The 15,008-nt window shown below is 40.7% G+C and overlaps 2 protein-coding genes across 2 annotated transcripts; one reads left to right on the top strand and one right to left on the bottom strand.

Annotated features, from left to right (window-relative positions):
- Positions 1–162: 162 nt before the first annotated feature.
- On the top strand, positions 163–3,697 carry LOC104433659 (nuclear pore complex protein NUP54). Its single transcript, XM_010046485.3, is given in 10 exon segments — positions 163–678; positions 798–851; positions 1,101–1,160; positions 1,266–1,376; positions 2,196–2,261; positions 2,335–2,421; positions 2,717–2,774; positions 2,777–2,817; positions 2,948–3,097; positions 3,287–3,697. Coding segments are annotated over 10 exon segments (1,101 nt in total). The 5' UTR covers positions 163–321; the 3' UTR covers positions 3,404–3,697.
- Positions 3,698–4,514: 817 nt separating this feature from the next.
- On the bottom strand, positions 4,515–14,642 carry LOC120290836 (mannosyl-oligosaccharide glucosidase GCS1). Its single transcript, XM_039307294.1, is given in 21 exon segments — positions 4,515–4,533; positions 4,659–4,759; positions 4,915–5,064; positions 5,932–5,988; positions 7,297–7,347; positions 7,422–7,571; positions 7,854–7,921; positions 8,262–8,387; positions 8,893–8,966; positions 9,057–9,087; positions 9,090–9,163; positions 9,260–9,381; positions 10,244–10,351; positions 10,741–10,823; positions 11,354–11,450; positions 11,579–11,647; positions 11,791–11,877; positions 12,554–12,728; positions 13,466–13,717; positions 14,231–14,304; positions 14,429–14,642. Coding segments are annotated over 20 exon segments (1,950 nt in total). The 5' UTR covers positions 14,522–14,642; the 3' UTR covers positions 4,515–4,533; positions 4,659–4,750.
- Positions 14,643–15,008: the final 366 nt, after the last annotated feature.

Below are 15,008 nucleotides of genomic sequence, written 5' to 3'. Positions count from 1 at the left end.
ATTGGAATAATGTAGCCACTGGGCAAAAAAAAAAAAAATGAAGAAAAATACAGGAATAACAAAATATTTGAAGATAATAAAATAATTTTAAAAAAAAAAAATAGGGGGCGAGGAGCGGTATTTGGGACTCTCGAAAGAAAAGGACGGAACACGAGAAAAAGGAAGGGCACCGAGCATTTTGATTTGAGCTGCGAAAAGAGTAAAAGCTCCACCATCAGCGATGGCGCTCTTGACCTAAAACAAAAGCCTCCCCAAAACCCCCGCGAAGGATCCCCTCGCATTCTTCATCCTTCTCGGCTCGGTTCGGCTTGGCTCGTCACCATGTTCGGATCCTCGACGCCGTCGTTCGCCACGCCGTCCTCCACGCCGTCGTTCGCCACTCCGTCCTCCACGCCGGCCTTCGCCACCCCGTCCTCCACGCCGGCGTTCGGCTCCGGTTTCGGGACCTCTATTTTCTCGAGCCCGTTCTCCTCCCAAACTCCTCAGCAGCAGCAGCAGCAGCAGCAGCAGCAGCAGACGCCGTCGTTCCAGCAGCCGGCGTCCGCCGGCGGCTTCGGCTTCCAGTCTCCGTTCGCGACGCCGCAGCCGGCCGCGGCTCCTTTCGGCGGTGGCCAGCTGACGACTCAGATGGCTCCCGTGGCTCCTCTTCCTTTCTCGCTCGCCGATCGGGACATTCAGGTGATCTCTTGTTCTTCCCCGGCTTGAAACGAATTCACATTTATTTTTAGCTCTATTTTCGCGCTTTCGCGCTGGATTTTTTGTTGTTGATTGTTCTCGATATGCTTGGTGGATGTTAGGCTATCGTTGATGCGTACAAGGAAGAGCCTGGGAACCCCAAGTATGCCTTTAAGGTTAGTTTCCAGTTGTTTCAAATTCTTTCGAACTGTGTGAATCTGCCGTCTTTAATTTGGAGCTAGTAATTCGTCTGAGCTAGGTTTCGGAGGTGGTTGAAGTGACGTTTGCGGTTTAAATTGTTGAAGTTTGCGCACGGCATTTTCATCAAGTCATTTGAGCCTGAGTACTTAGCAGTTGGATAGAGGAGTCATCTAATCCTGTGGAGATTGTGCATTTGTAAACTAAGAATCCTCTGAACTTTGCAGCATTTGTTGTTCAGCGTCACTGATCCGCAATATAGGGTGAAGCCTGCCGGTGTATCGGATGTGAGCTTCTTCTTTTTTTTCTCTCTTTAAATTGTTGAGAAGCATGTGAAATGAAACCACCTAGCACCTTAATTGCTAAGCCAGAAGTATAGTTTGCGATGCCAGATCATGTGGGCGGAGGCTATGGGGAAGTTGGAGGGTATGGAGAGTGCTGACCGGGAGCGGCTGTGGCCTCAGCTTGTCCAGGGCTTCAAGGATCTTTCAAATCGCCTCAAGGTACTTGACTCAGTTAACACTATCATGCATTTCAGTATTGAGATTTATCTGCTCACAAGGAGATATGCACCTAGGCTGCATAAAAAACCCGTGGACAAGGTAGTTGCCAATGAAAATGCACTGTTGGAGGCTTGAGTCTCGTACTTAATCAGGAAGAGATTGTTTGAATTTTAGAGGATAACTAAGAGGAGCTGTACTTTAGGTACTGCCATTTAGATTAATAATGAATGAGCTAGATCATCATCATTGATGATCGGGATGATGCCACAGTGTTTCCACATTATAGCGCCTGGTGTAGAAACGTAGATCGGTCCTCCAAGGAGTGGCATGGCATAGATCAATTTGTCCAATCAATCAAAATATTGGATCTGATTCAGAAGATCATAAGCAGTTTGTTCAAAGCATTGTTTGACTTAAACCTTACGGTCATAAATGAATTTTATGTTTGTGCATCGCGTCTTCAGGATTCTCATATATTTTATTCAACCAAGCAGAGTGTCTGAACGTCAGATGACTGAGTTGAGTAATATAGTAGTTCTCATGTAGTTAATTGTGGAAGTTAAACTTGCGTTTCATAGTGGAAGGGAACTTTTTGGTGAAAGTGAATGCATCAACGAACGTTTCTTAGGATTCATTGGGCTTGGGGCATGAAATTTTGGGCTATTTTGTGGTTGCTTTGGTGTCGATTTTCTGACTGGTTTGCCTATTTTAGCAATTTAGGCAGATATACAGGAGCTTTACTTTTCCAGTAATGCGTGTTCTTATTGCAACTGATGTCGTAAGTGAGACATGACAATGCCTGGTATATTGGTGATGCAGCTTCAAGATGAAGTCATTCATTCAGATGCAGAGAGACTAAAAATTACGCAGACTAATGTGAAGATGGTATAGTTATACTAAATATCGTTTTGTGCAGCATATATTTTGAAATCTGCTCTCACATGCATTTCATTTGCAGCTTCAGAGACATTTTCAAGCTGACACGCTTCCCTGGATCCAGAGAATGAGACAGAAAGAGCAAGGCCTTCAAAGGCGCCTCTTGAGGGTATGTTGTCTGATTAACCAAATTGTCATAGTGTCTAGCAGGAATAATCCAGGAAATGATTACATGATTTTAGTTGTTCCATTGCAAATTCAAACTACTCGACTCTAAGTCCGATAGAAGATATTTTCTGCTGAGCATTGTTGAAGACAGACATCTATGCTTTTCTTAGTTGGTCTTCATTCAATTTTGTGGTCTTATTTAGACGTTGGAGCATGGATCGGTCTTGTTAACTTTTGCTTCCTTTGGTCGCTTCTGAATTTGTGTGGTTCCTCCTTTGTGTCTCCGTGTGCCTAAGGTAATGAGAATGGTGGAAGCTATGGAGAGTAAAGGATGTCGATTGCCTTTAGTAAAAGGGAAGCTGAGTTGGCAGATAAGCTGGCTGCAATCACTAGACAGGTTCATGTTTTGTGCCCTTTTTCTTTTGGCCGAAATATTTTGTGCCCCCAACCCCCTGGGATTATACCTTTTTCTCTTTTGGGACTTCAATTGGGTGATGTTACTTATGTTTGTATGATACCAAATGCAGCTGAAAGGATCCGGAGCAGAACTTTCGAGGAGGGTTCAGAACTTGCTGACTATATCTCGAGTTCAAGCAAATGGCATAGGGGCAACTGGTTCTATATATCTCCCAGGATCAACCAAAATACATGACCAGAGCCTCGCCGACTTGCAGGAGGTAAGCCTTTGTTGTCGAGTCAATTAATTTTGTCATTATGTAAATTTATGATTCTTGTAGAGCTAAGCGTATCACAATAGGAATATAGAATCCAAAGTACATACTACAGAGGAACCTCGAGTTTGTCCATTTTATCTCCTGCATTATCAAATTTAAGCACATGTTTAACATTAGTACTCCTTGAGACAGGTCTTACAACAACAGACTGAGGCAATCGCGAGGCTTGGGAACGTATTGAAGAGAGATATCAGGGACATGGATATCATAATGGTTGAGGACGTCGAGATGGCAGAAGACACGAGCTGAAAAGCTGAAATGGCTGAGATTGTTCTACTTTTTACTTTTCCTAACGAATTGACATGGAAGTCTCTAGTTGTTGGGGTTAGATGGTTTTAAAACTCTGGAACCCAAACGTTCCAGTAATCTCAGGATTGAGCCAGCCATAGTATGCAGTTTTCTCAGTTTATCTGGGAGGATTTTGCAGCATCTTTTTTGTATCTTCCCATCATATTTGTATAATCACTGAATTAACAGGCCTTTTCAGTTTTTCTTGTTCCCCGGCAGCAGCTCTGGACTAGCAAGGGTTTATAATGCCCCTCACTCATCCTTTGCCATATAGCTAAATCAACTGCAATGAGCTTTGGATTTCTTGTAAGAAATCACCAGAATAAGCATCCAGCCTACAAAAACGTTAACCTAAGTTCCCTGCTGCTTAAGCAGCGTCTACGATCATTTGCAGGATGATCTTCCCAATAAGACCACATATAATCAACTTCACGTATAATGTATCCTTAGGAGAGGGGTATCTGACACCAGCTCTGCGTTTCCTCTCTCATTCCCATAAATCTTCCTTGGCCGTGCAACAGCGTATGATCACACATCAGTAGATTTCCTCTAACCTCAGAAACAAAGAACGGGAAGCTCATTGGCGTTCGGGGAGCTATCTTTAACTTTGGGGGTAATTTTCTGACATGATCAGCAGTATGAGCGATGTCCAACCAGTAAAGAGGCGAGCACCTTTTCCATTACCCTTCGATTGATCATACTGTTCCCATAGAAACCCAGTCTGGTGGTAGTTGTGGACTATGTTTCTGCAGCAACCGACAACAATTTCAATCCACAAGTCCTAAGGGATGTCGATGATAAAAAAAGTCAGAAAAATGAATAAAGTGAAAATATGCACCTAATCAAGTTGCCCCTCAATTCATCGTAAATGACTTTAGCTCTGTCTCTGTATGGCCCATCCTCTGCAAAACTCAAGAAAAGATTAGGCAACTATTCTCAGTTAAAGACATTTGAGAATGTTCGAAGGGGAGAGGGCTGTACCGGTTGAGTAGTGGTGAAGTGCAGAAAGAATCAAGTAATTCATGTTCATCCATATTGGACCCCTCCAATATGGAGGGTCATGCTCTGTATTGCGCTTCATGTATAAGGTACTGTTGCATACAACGGAGATAGCCACTCATTAGCGATATTGGCAGCTGCATACCCTTACAGAGAACTAATAGTAGCTGTGAATGGATCAAGAAACTTTACAGTCACGGAAAGGGCACAATCTAACCTCGTTCTGGCGAGGGACCGAAGTCCATAGTCTGTCCATAAAACACTCTTGTTTGAGATAAGGTCAAGCTGCTTTTCCAAAATCCATGAGTCCTACAGTAACTAGCAGGCATGAGAAATGCATCACCGCCAAAATTTCGGAAGGTACCATAAGCCAACACACTAAAGACACGTTCACTAATTTGGAACTGTAAAAGGGAGAAATTTGGGGAAAGGAAAAATATAACTGACGAACTGGATACTGCAAAGGAACTTACAGTTGGAATTATCCTCCTCATGAATGGGAAAAGGCTGACATAACCAACATGAGGAACCAGTCTCAACGTCGGTCTTTCCAATACATCTCGGACAAGCTCCCGAGTTGCATGATTGCTTCCAACCACGACTTCTTTCCACCTCAAACGTACCTGGAATGATGATTATCATATTCAATATCAGAGTAAATTTCAATGAAGGCACTTACATTTTTCAGTGAAGTCTAGATGTTTTAATGCATATCACAAAAATGGAAGAGAGGACTGGCATGCGTGAAGGGCTTACTGAGGATTATAACGAGAAAAGCACCCAATTTTCTGCTGTTCATGACCACAGCTGTCTCAACATGCTGTTTTCACATGACCATACAATCTGTCGTCCAGTTTCCTCCACATCATTCTACTTCCTTTTTATGTGAATACCAACTAGTAAGCAGCCAATTCCTTTGCCCTAAATTTGTTTGAGGCATAAGGTAAGCTAATTCTCCCATGAAATGTCATAAGAAGAACCTGGGATCTAGATTTGTCTAATGATAATGGGCAATTGTCTAGTAAAAGTAAGTTCATTTTTCATTATCAGCAAATGGAACCATGGCACGTTGATTCTCAGACTAGCAAAATATTGTAGATTTTATTAGCTACCAACTGTTTTTTAAGGATGATGATGTCTCTATAATTATAGCCAGTTATTTAATTAACGGTAAAACATCTCTTGTGACATCAAGCACCATGCAGCCCATCAATTTGTACATGAGTACCGAAATATCTTCCAACCTAGACATGGAAACAGTAAAGGTGATATGTGGGAACAATCACCATTGATGGAGTGACAGTACACTCAAAAGGCATGAAATTAATGTGAATGTTCTGCCGTATTATGTTACCACAGATTTCTCTGTGACATCACTATTGAGTACCAATTCTTTCAAGCAGCTTGTCCCAATCAACTATCCAGATTGAATAAATTGTGCTTGTTAATTGCCGGGGTCAGAATGAAATTGAGACATACTAACAACGTACCTTTTCTGTATGATTCCCAAAGTCATAGTAAGCTCCATCTGCAGCATCAAAGTGCATCTGGGAAAATTTAACAGCATATGAAGAGGTGGCACAAAGTGGCTTGAAAACACAGAGGTGCAAGCACACATGCCCAATGACAAATTGGCCAAAAAACAAGCTAAGGACAAAACTACCTCTATAAGAAGGTTCTATCCATGGGATAGCAGTGGTCAAACTGTTAGTTTGGCACATTATGTTCAATATTTTCTTCATATCAATGCTCAAGTCACTTTGCCTCATCTATTCAACAGACTTGCATTACAAATGGCATATCTTCAACCTTTGTGATTAATTCTTATATCTATATTCCTCTCGCTCCTTCCAGCGCAGTCAATCGCTGCTCTCCAGTTACCCTTTCTACTCACAGCCTACCGATTGCACCTCCTCAATGTTTGTCATGTATCAGATGAGTTTGCTTTGACATTCCAGGGAGCATACCTAAACCAAGTTGCATTCCCCATTGTTGGAATCAGCACTGCTGATCTTTATAATCTAATCCGGGTAATGAATTAACGGGGATATAGCAATAAGGCTTTAATTGCTTAGCTCCATTCAGCAAGCCCCTATTTATTTTTGTAGTGCTATCGATCTATAGGCAGAGCTTTATAAGCCGTAATTAACAATACATCCCCACATATTACCACATGAGGAAACATTCCGGAAGAAAAACAATTGCAATTTACTTCAGTTTAACCAATCATCATAAACATCCCGTTATTAACATAAAAACCATAACCACCACAAAAGCCACATTGCCAGGTCCATGCCCACAATCTCTATCGACAACCTGGCAATGCCTTTTGCACCACTGTACATACATCTTAGATGATGGCACCAAAAAGTTATCATCTAAAAGCCATGATCTCTAAACAAACAGTACTGTTGTAACGGACGCTCTGCTTGGGTTGGCAGGTCATTCTTACTACCATCACTTGGACCACAAATCAAATCCATCTTATTGTTGCTCTTATGTCGAGGACTGGAAAAATAAGGTCATCGCGTTAAGGTGGCAAAGATAGAATGTGGTAATAAACATCATTAGCAGGAAGCAGTTTGAATGCATTGCAGCTTTGAATACAAGAAAGACACATCTCGACTTATAGATCTGTACCAAGATTGAATGGACAAGATGGCCTTGGGCCAGAGAAAAAAGAACGAAAATGCTGCCCCCAAAAAATCACACACACCAGTTCAAAAGAAATCCACGTAATTTTTCATAATACTAACATTGGCTAACTGCGCAACACCAGTTGAAAAGGACATGTACATCCAAAAAATTACTAAATGTTTAAAATAACTATGGATTCCACCGTAATGATGTCTGACCTGATTAAGATAGTCAAAATCTGCAAGTAGCTTAGCTGTTGCACTGTAATCCTGCATTGTTTGACTTAGATGATCAGAAAAGGTACATGAACGTTTGAATTTCCTAATAAATGTATGATCTTCACCTTTATAGTTTTGTCTTCCTTTCCCAAAAGAGTTCCAATTGAATGCATGCAATCAGCAGCAAGAAGTATCCAGCACCTAAGATCTAAGTGGCGTTCATCTTCACTAGGATGTGAGGCTCGTGGATAGTCATCCAATCCTGAGGAAAGTGTCTGCAGATGCAAAAGCATTGTGAAATTACAATGCTATTTTATCTCAAGAAACTACTCAACAGTCCTACATGACAGTGAAAAGTTTCTCTTAAAGGCAGAAGCAAGGTAAAATACAAGTGGCAGGGCATTCATGACCATGGTGCGCGTATTTATTTGAATAATCCTGAAGACAAATTCTAGTCCACATGTCAATTATAACTCCGGCAGCTATACACCAAAATATAAGAGTGGACTCTAACCACTTTCTAAGGCCTTCAAATACAAAATAGAGAAGGGGAGGACCTTTGGATTGAGCTCACGGAGGGTCGTGCTATCCCGCCCATGCCAATAATAGCTTCGCTTCTCCTTCCCTACATACGTGGAATCCAAGTCAACATTAAATAAAATGCACTAGGTACCAGCACATTCAAGTGTTAATTAAAGCAGAAGTCTATAGTTTATCCTTTTTTACTCTCAGAATCACCCAAGATGAGAATCCAATATTTAGAAAAAAAGTGTCCCATCAATTTCTTTCTGGATAGAAGATGACAAAATTGGAAGAAAAAAAGAATACTCTAAGCAGGAAAAGCTTGCGAAAAGAGTTTCTGCTACATATGCCTGGAAATGCAAGAAGTCTCTTGCATCCTGACCAGCATAATAGGGGTCACTTTTTTTTTTCGTCTCTTGATCACAACCGGATATCCATGATACCTGACTGAGTCGTATTGAACCATTGAAACCAGGCATCAAGACGATCAGATGCAGATTCTAGGAAGGAAGAGATCTTGTTGCTTTCAGCAGCATTGAACTTTTTCGCTTTCATGCCATCAATTAAATCTGAAACAGACAGAACTCATATCAGCAAGTTAAAAATCTATGTACCAAAGAAGTATTTTCAAAAGGAGTGCACAGAGAACACAAAAACACACAGGCACGGGCACAGGCACAAACACGCACACACGGACGTGCCCGTTTTACACTAACGACTTCTTCATTTTGGGGTGAGAAGACTTGCCTCATTACTTCCCACAGGGCAAGAGGTGCACCTAACCCACCGAACCACTCATCATATTTGCATTTTAAAGAATTCGGACCAAGTGGCACTAAATTAACAGGAGCCACTGACAGGATATGATTTTATCACAACAAAATGACTTCCACATATTTGCATGAGCCTGGATAGCAAAATATCATAGGGAAAAATACTGATTCTGCTGACAAAATGATGGATACTTCTTTCATAAGCTTTTCTAGTATGAAGGAGCATTGGTGATCTCTAATTTGATTCAATCTGTCCATAGACATCTATCTAGAATGCAAAAGCATCTGATAAAATACTTACCGCGTAAAACCAGAAACAATGTTGGTGGATTCCCATTACTTGGATGCTGTGGAACAAATTCCTCAGGGACTTTACTGTGATATATAGCAATATGCATTAAATTATTTCAACACAAACAACACTTAAGCCCTCCACAGAGCACACAAGTTTGATTAAGTTCCCACCTAAGAGCTTCAGCCCCCAATATCTGTTCACGGGAATCCAGCCATCAATGTTCATTAAGTCCAACCAGTGGCCAAGAATATCCAAACAAATCCGAATATCCCAACGCCTGCATCCAGAAAGTGTAGGCAATCCGCTAATCAGGCAGATTACTACTTCAATTCTAGTGGGCAGAATTTCAATTATATGGATGAATGCAACTGACCAGATCAGCAGCTGATGGAAACCTTCATCCCACAAAAAGCCCCTAGGAAAGAATGGACGGCTTGGGACAGCAGAGTATAGCTCAGCTGGCCAATAGGAGAGATAATCATTATGCCTTTGAAGCTGCAAGAACAAAAATCAAGGTAATCAACACACATAAACATCCTCACAAGAAGCACAGAATATACAGGATATTTACACAATGGAAAAGCTAGGGCTGATAGAGAAGATTCCTGTGCATTTCAATAAGTTAGTCTACATGTAATCAACATCAGAACATCCCATTCTATGGCTGATTAGTTTAACAGAAAAAGCAAGATAGCATGTTATCAAAAGCTTTCTCCATAAATTGAGGTACCAGAACTCCTCAGTTATCATGAAATGATCATGCGGACAACTATGCAAAATCTACAATGTCATCCCTAATATCGCATTGCACGGAGGATTGATGTTCAGCCATCAAAGCTTCAAGTTCAACCATGGTCAAACTTGGAGTTGACATCAACGGAATAGGAGAGCTTTTGAATTAGTTATTAGAGAGAACACAACTCAATATCTACTTATGGACAAAAGATGTACATACCCATTAGTTAAGATGAAAAATCTACCACAAACATTATCAAGGAGCATTTATTTCTCATCAGTCCCTAGTTGAAAGCACAGCAACAGTTTGCACGTGTTTTCATGTTCAAATTTAAGAACTCGCATCAGAGGACAGGTCCATCATCAATCACCAATTCAACACTGGCTCCTTTGACACAAGATTCAGTTCCCGCCACTTTTTTAGGGTTTACGGACTGTCCCATGGACAGTGTCTATGTGGAGACGGTTTGCTTTTAACTGTGCAGCCTTGGACTATTACAATGTGAAGAATGAATAAAGAGCTATAAACTCACATAGTGCTAATGAATGGATCAAGACATGAATAGACTTACATCAACATAATTACACCACAATCCCACTACAAGAGCTCAATCTAACTTACATTAGCAGCTGCAGGGACAGATATTTTGGACTGGCCATAGAAGTAGCCAATGCCTCCCAACATGTTGCCAATAGCAGCCTTTCCAACTACTATGGATTCCTTATCAAGCTGAAAGGGAAATGCCGTTCAATTTTAAGACAATCAACTGGCATATCAAATGAAACTTTAGCGGAACTTAAACAATCAAATGGCTCTTCTCCAAAATGCAAACCAACTTGTAGTGCATGCCAACTTATATATTCTTTTAAAGCTGAAAACAAAGATCTGCCTTGACAACTAGGAAAGGCAAACTTTCATTATCATTTCAAGGAGCCACAAAGAAAGATAGAGCTTGACCTTTGTGAGACAGCCACGGATTAAACTATAAGTGTCTAAACATTCATTCTGATACACTTCCCACATCTTATTGGATAAACAGCAGCGGGTCCTTTCCAATGCAGTGTAATGAATTGAATGGTGAAGTGGCTATGATACGAATGACATCTTAAGTTTGGTACCTTGTCAGCCAGGTTAAAGGTCTTTTCAAATTTGTTGTTGAATTCTCTTTGCTTTTCCTCCAAGCGGCTTGTCAATGATTCACCTAAATATCAAGTAGTCAAAATTGAAAGGGTAACAAATTTTGAACAGAGATCCTTCACACCAACAGTGTTTCACTCAAGTGAGACAATCCAAAATGTTTAGTTGCAAGTCATGCCAATTTCTCCTACTTTATTGAAGTAACAATTTTTTATCGGCTTGAGTTGACCAATGACGACCTAACCTTGTACCAGGAGGAAATGGGGGTTGCTTTTTAGAGAACAGCAACATCCATAAACTTAAAAAAATCTGATAATCTGTATGTTTGAGAAAAACGCTACCCACAAAAGGCCATTTTCCCTCAGCATCAACCGATGCATATTAGCTACCTAACTTGGAGAAATTACTTCTGCCCTTAAATTAAATAGGGAGAACACTCCTTTGTGATAGAAATGCCAAGTTGCCAGAATGATTTGTTATAAAACTGCAATAACAGATTTTATTTATATACAAAACAAACTGAGATTAAAGCATTTTAATAACATAAAACCAACATTGAAAACTAGTGACCAGATCAGCCTCAATAGGATATACCTGTAAGACTGCTGACACGTTCTTTAACCCTTGACCTTTCAGAACCAACTCCAGATACAAAAGCAATATCCATTTTAACAGGAATCCTGGCAGAAATCTTCGTAAAAGGACATACACCATGAGAAGCCAGATCAAAATATAAGTACAGAAGAAGCATCCTCCTGCATTAGTAAAAAAATGTAATTACTCAGCAAGATCATGTTTACTATTATCATGATCACATACCTGGAAAACTAAGACATTTGAAGAATGATGGGTTGAGTCAGACAATTGCAGCCCTCCATATTTTCTTGCCTAATAGAACATAATCACATATGCAACAAAACCATAGAATATAACCATATAAGTTACAAAACCTTAATAAAGCAGAACATATATATTTTTTTCTGATACAAAAACTCTACCAAAAATATTCAAATAAGAAATCAATGACCTACTTGTGCCCCAAGATTTTCTTGGACAAGATCAGATAAATTATGCATATGAGGTGTCCTAAAACCCAAGTAATGCATTTCGATATCATCCTGCAAAAGGGACAATTGGCTATAAATTAATATGTCAGTGAGATAGGAAGCACGACCAACTTACATTAATGATAAATATATTCAATGCAGAAAGTACAAAAAATGATCCAGAAAGAAGGCACTACTTACTAGAGCAAAAGCATGGGAAATGATGTTTTTTGTCAGGAAAAAAGCCTAGTGACTACTTAGCAAAGGCATGCAAAACCCTTTTAGAGTAAATGGTAATGGGACATAATATTTCTCTAAGGAACTTGCAGATAACAGCCTACTGAATTTGCTGCATCCCACCACTACTGCAATCAAGGCATTGAGTGAACTGCACCATGTACATCATTTTAACATGTTTGTACAAGCAAATATCAGAGAGGGCAATTGTGGGCACTCACAAGCAAGCAAACAGATGAAGCTGCCAATTAAATGACTAGGTGGTCAATTTGATGCAAGTCAGTACCATAAAACTGAACCTGGGAGAGGTCATGGAAGTTCTTAGAGAAGATTATTGAGTGGATGTCATTTACTAACGATCTCTTGTAGCACATGAAGAAAGAAGAATATGTATCGGCATGGGGCATTTATTACTGGTGCAAATCATTCATTATTTTTGTCAACAAAAAGAGCCTCCCATAAGAGTAAAAGCAGCAAAGATGTTAGCATCTGAACTGAATTTGGACGTTACCGTTGATTTCAAATGCAACTGCCAATCTCCAATGTCCGACTTTGTACCTGATGCCAAGAGAGTGAGATCACGATTTTTCAAGGCATCTGTGCTCATATCTAGAGCATTTCCATCTTCATCTGCCAAATAGAAAAAGAGATGCGAATTTTTCCAAATTTCTTTATCTGGAGTAGATCTGTGAATAGACAAAATTTACAAATCCATGTCAATGACAAAGATTAGATGGAAGAGCAAAGAAGGTTTCTCTCTGTTTGGGCCAACCAGAGTGTTTATTTATGAGAAGCCAACATGCTGCCATTGAGAAACTAAAGATCAACACAATTGACCTAGACTAATTTTCTCCAAGATTCAGGAGTCACACAAAAATGCAGCCTTCTAAGCCACTAAAGTAATGAACGTGTTGGGAAAATTTAAAGAAACAAAATTTACAAACAGAAGCTTTAGACAACTAGGATAGGATCTGCAAATCACCGTAACAACTATTTCCACTGAGTAACTTAATGCCTTTTCAATCACTCCTCTCAAACATTCTCCTCATTCAGATCAACGGATTACAAAATAGTATACCATGCATTATGTTTCATATGCTGTTACAGAGGTATGTGAACGGTAAGGTAAAATGGAAAATCATGAAAAGAATGGCTTGATAAGACAAGGGAATATAATCACCAGAGGTATTATTCTGATCCATCTAGAATTGGGCACTATACTGATACATTCATAATCATCAGCATGGTACAATTGGGTACCAGATTCACAGTTCCATTATGAACTATAAGTAGGTATCACAAGATAAAATTTCATGGCAATCATATCAACAAAAGATATATGCAGTAATTATGTGCATTTAATAAAGTAAGCATAGAATGATAAAATTGCATGTAAATCTCAGGCGGATGTTGAGATAGTTACTTTGGGCTTTGCACCTCAATTCGCACTGCCCAGTCTCCCCCATAACCACTTCCAACTTCCTTGGATTTCAAGAAACTTGTTGCCAATACCGTGCCATGATCGACCAACACCTGATGCCCAAAATCACGGCCATTATGGCTGGTCCATCCATAAGAGCTTAGTCCATCACTATCTTGGCAGACATGGCGTAGGGAGTACCTCCCATCGGTTACACCAATCCACATTAAGCCAGCAAGCAGAGAACGTGGCACTCTGCGAAAAGAGCAGTTAATTACGACCAGGCTATCTTTGGCATAAAAATCAGGAATATCTCAACTGAATAGTCGGAAGAAATAGCTTAACCAACAATTTCCATCCCCAAAGCAGGAAAATTCGCAAAGTAGGTGCATACACGCTTCTCATATGAACTTACTATAAGTCCACATAAAGTGTGATAATCCAAATCAAGATCCTTCAAAAATGATGGTGAAGAGCCAAACAAATTTATTGATGAAATTTTCATTATTGTAATTAAAAGAGATGCAAGGGTATACAACAACTCAGAAAAAACATGATGAACCGCTGAACCCAGTGGCATTGAAAAATTTCCAGATGAAATATGAAAGATAGCACATGATGCTTCAAAAAAATTATAAAAATGCATTTCCAGTTTTTGACCACCTTATGCAAAAAGAAAATGCCGGAACAGTGCATTCATTCATGGCTACAGCTTTCACCCGATCCTCTATCCTTCAAAAACAATAGCTAAGACAGTAAAAGGATCACCTCGCTCGAATTCCTAGATAAATATGAGGCCTGTATGTTCCCCAGTACAAGCTCTCTCTGTGCTCCCCTTGAAACTGCCAAAACCAAAACCATCGGAATCTCAGAAACTATAAATCATAAGCGCACATCCACAACACGTTCGTTCGGCAGGCCCAGCTAGAATACATACAAAAGCATATCGATGAAAATCGAAGTAACCTGAGGAAGGTCCATGATCTTCGGAGCAGGGAACGGCGTCACGACCCTCGGCCGCTTCGCTTCCTCCGCCGGCTTAACCAGGTGATTGACCATGAAAAATATGACCAGAAACGCGACGGCGCCGGCGCCGAGCACGTATTTGAGGTTAACGTCAAGGTTTCTGAGGAAACCGCCGCCGCTCTTGCTTCTATCTCTGTGGCGCCTCAAGGAAGGCCTCGCGTTCTGCGAAGGATCGCTGTCGCCGGAATCAGGTCCGGACTTGGTCCTGCTCCGGGCAGTCCTTCGTCCACCTCCGGTCATGATTGAATCGATGGGAGTCGCCGGTTCACGGACTGTCTGCAAGATCGATCAATGAGAGCGAGCCGTCGAGCGATCGAGGCTCGATAGAGACGATAGGTGATGGATGGATTTAAGAGGTTTTGGTTCGTGAGCTTCGTCCTCAGTCAAGTCAAAATGAGACTGGCCAGCCAACGTCAATCTGGAACTGGAACTAGAACTTGGAACTCCACAGAGAGAGAAAGGGGGAGAGAGACAGGAGCAGAGCGGCGAAGCCATGGCAGGGGCACCGGCGAAGGGGCAA

This window comes from Eucalyptus grandis, chromosome 2, assembly GCF_016545825.1.
Source record: "Eucalyptus grandis isolate ANBG69807.140 chromosome 2, ASM1654582v1, whole genome shotgun sequence".
Lineage (NCBI taxonomy): Eukaryota > Viridiplantae > Streptophyta > Magnoliopsida > Myrtales > Myrtaceae > Eucalyptus > Eucalyptus grandis.
This window is presented reverse-complemented; position numbering and strand designations above follow the sequence as displayed.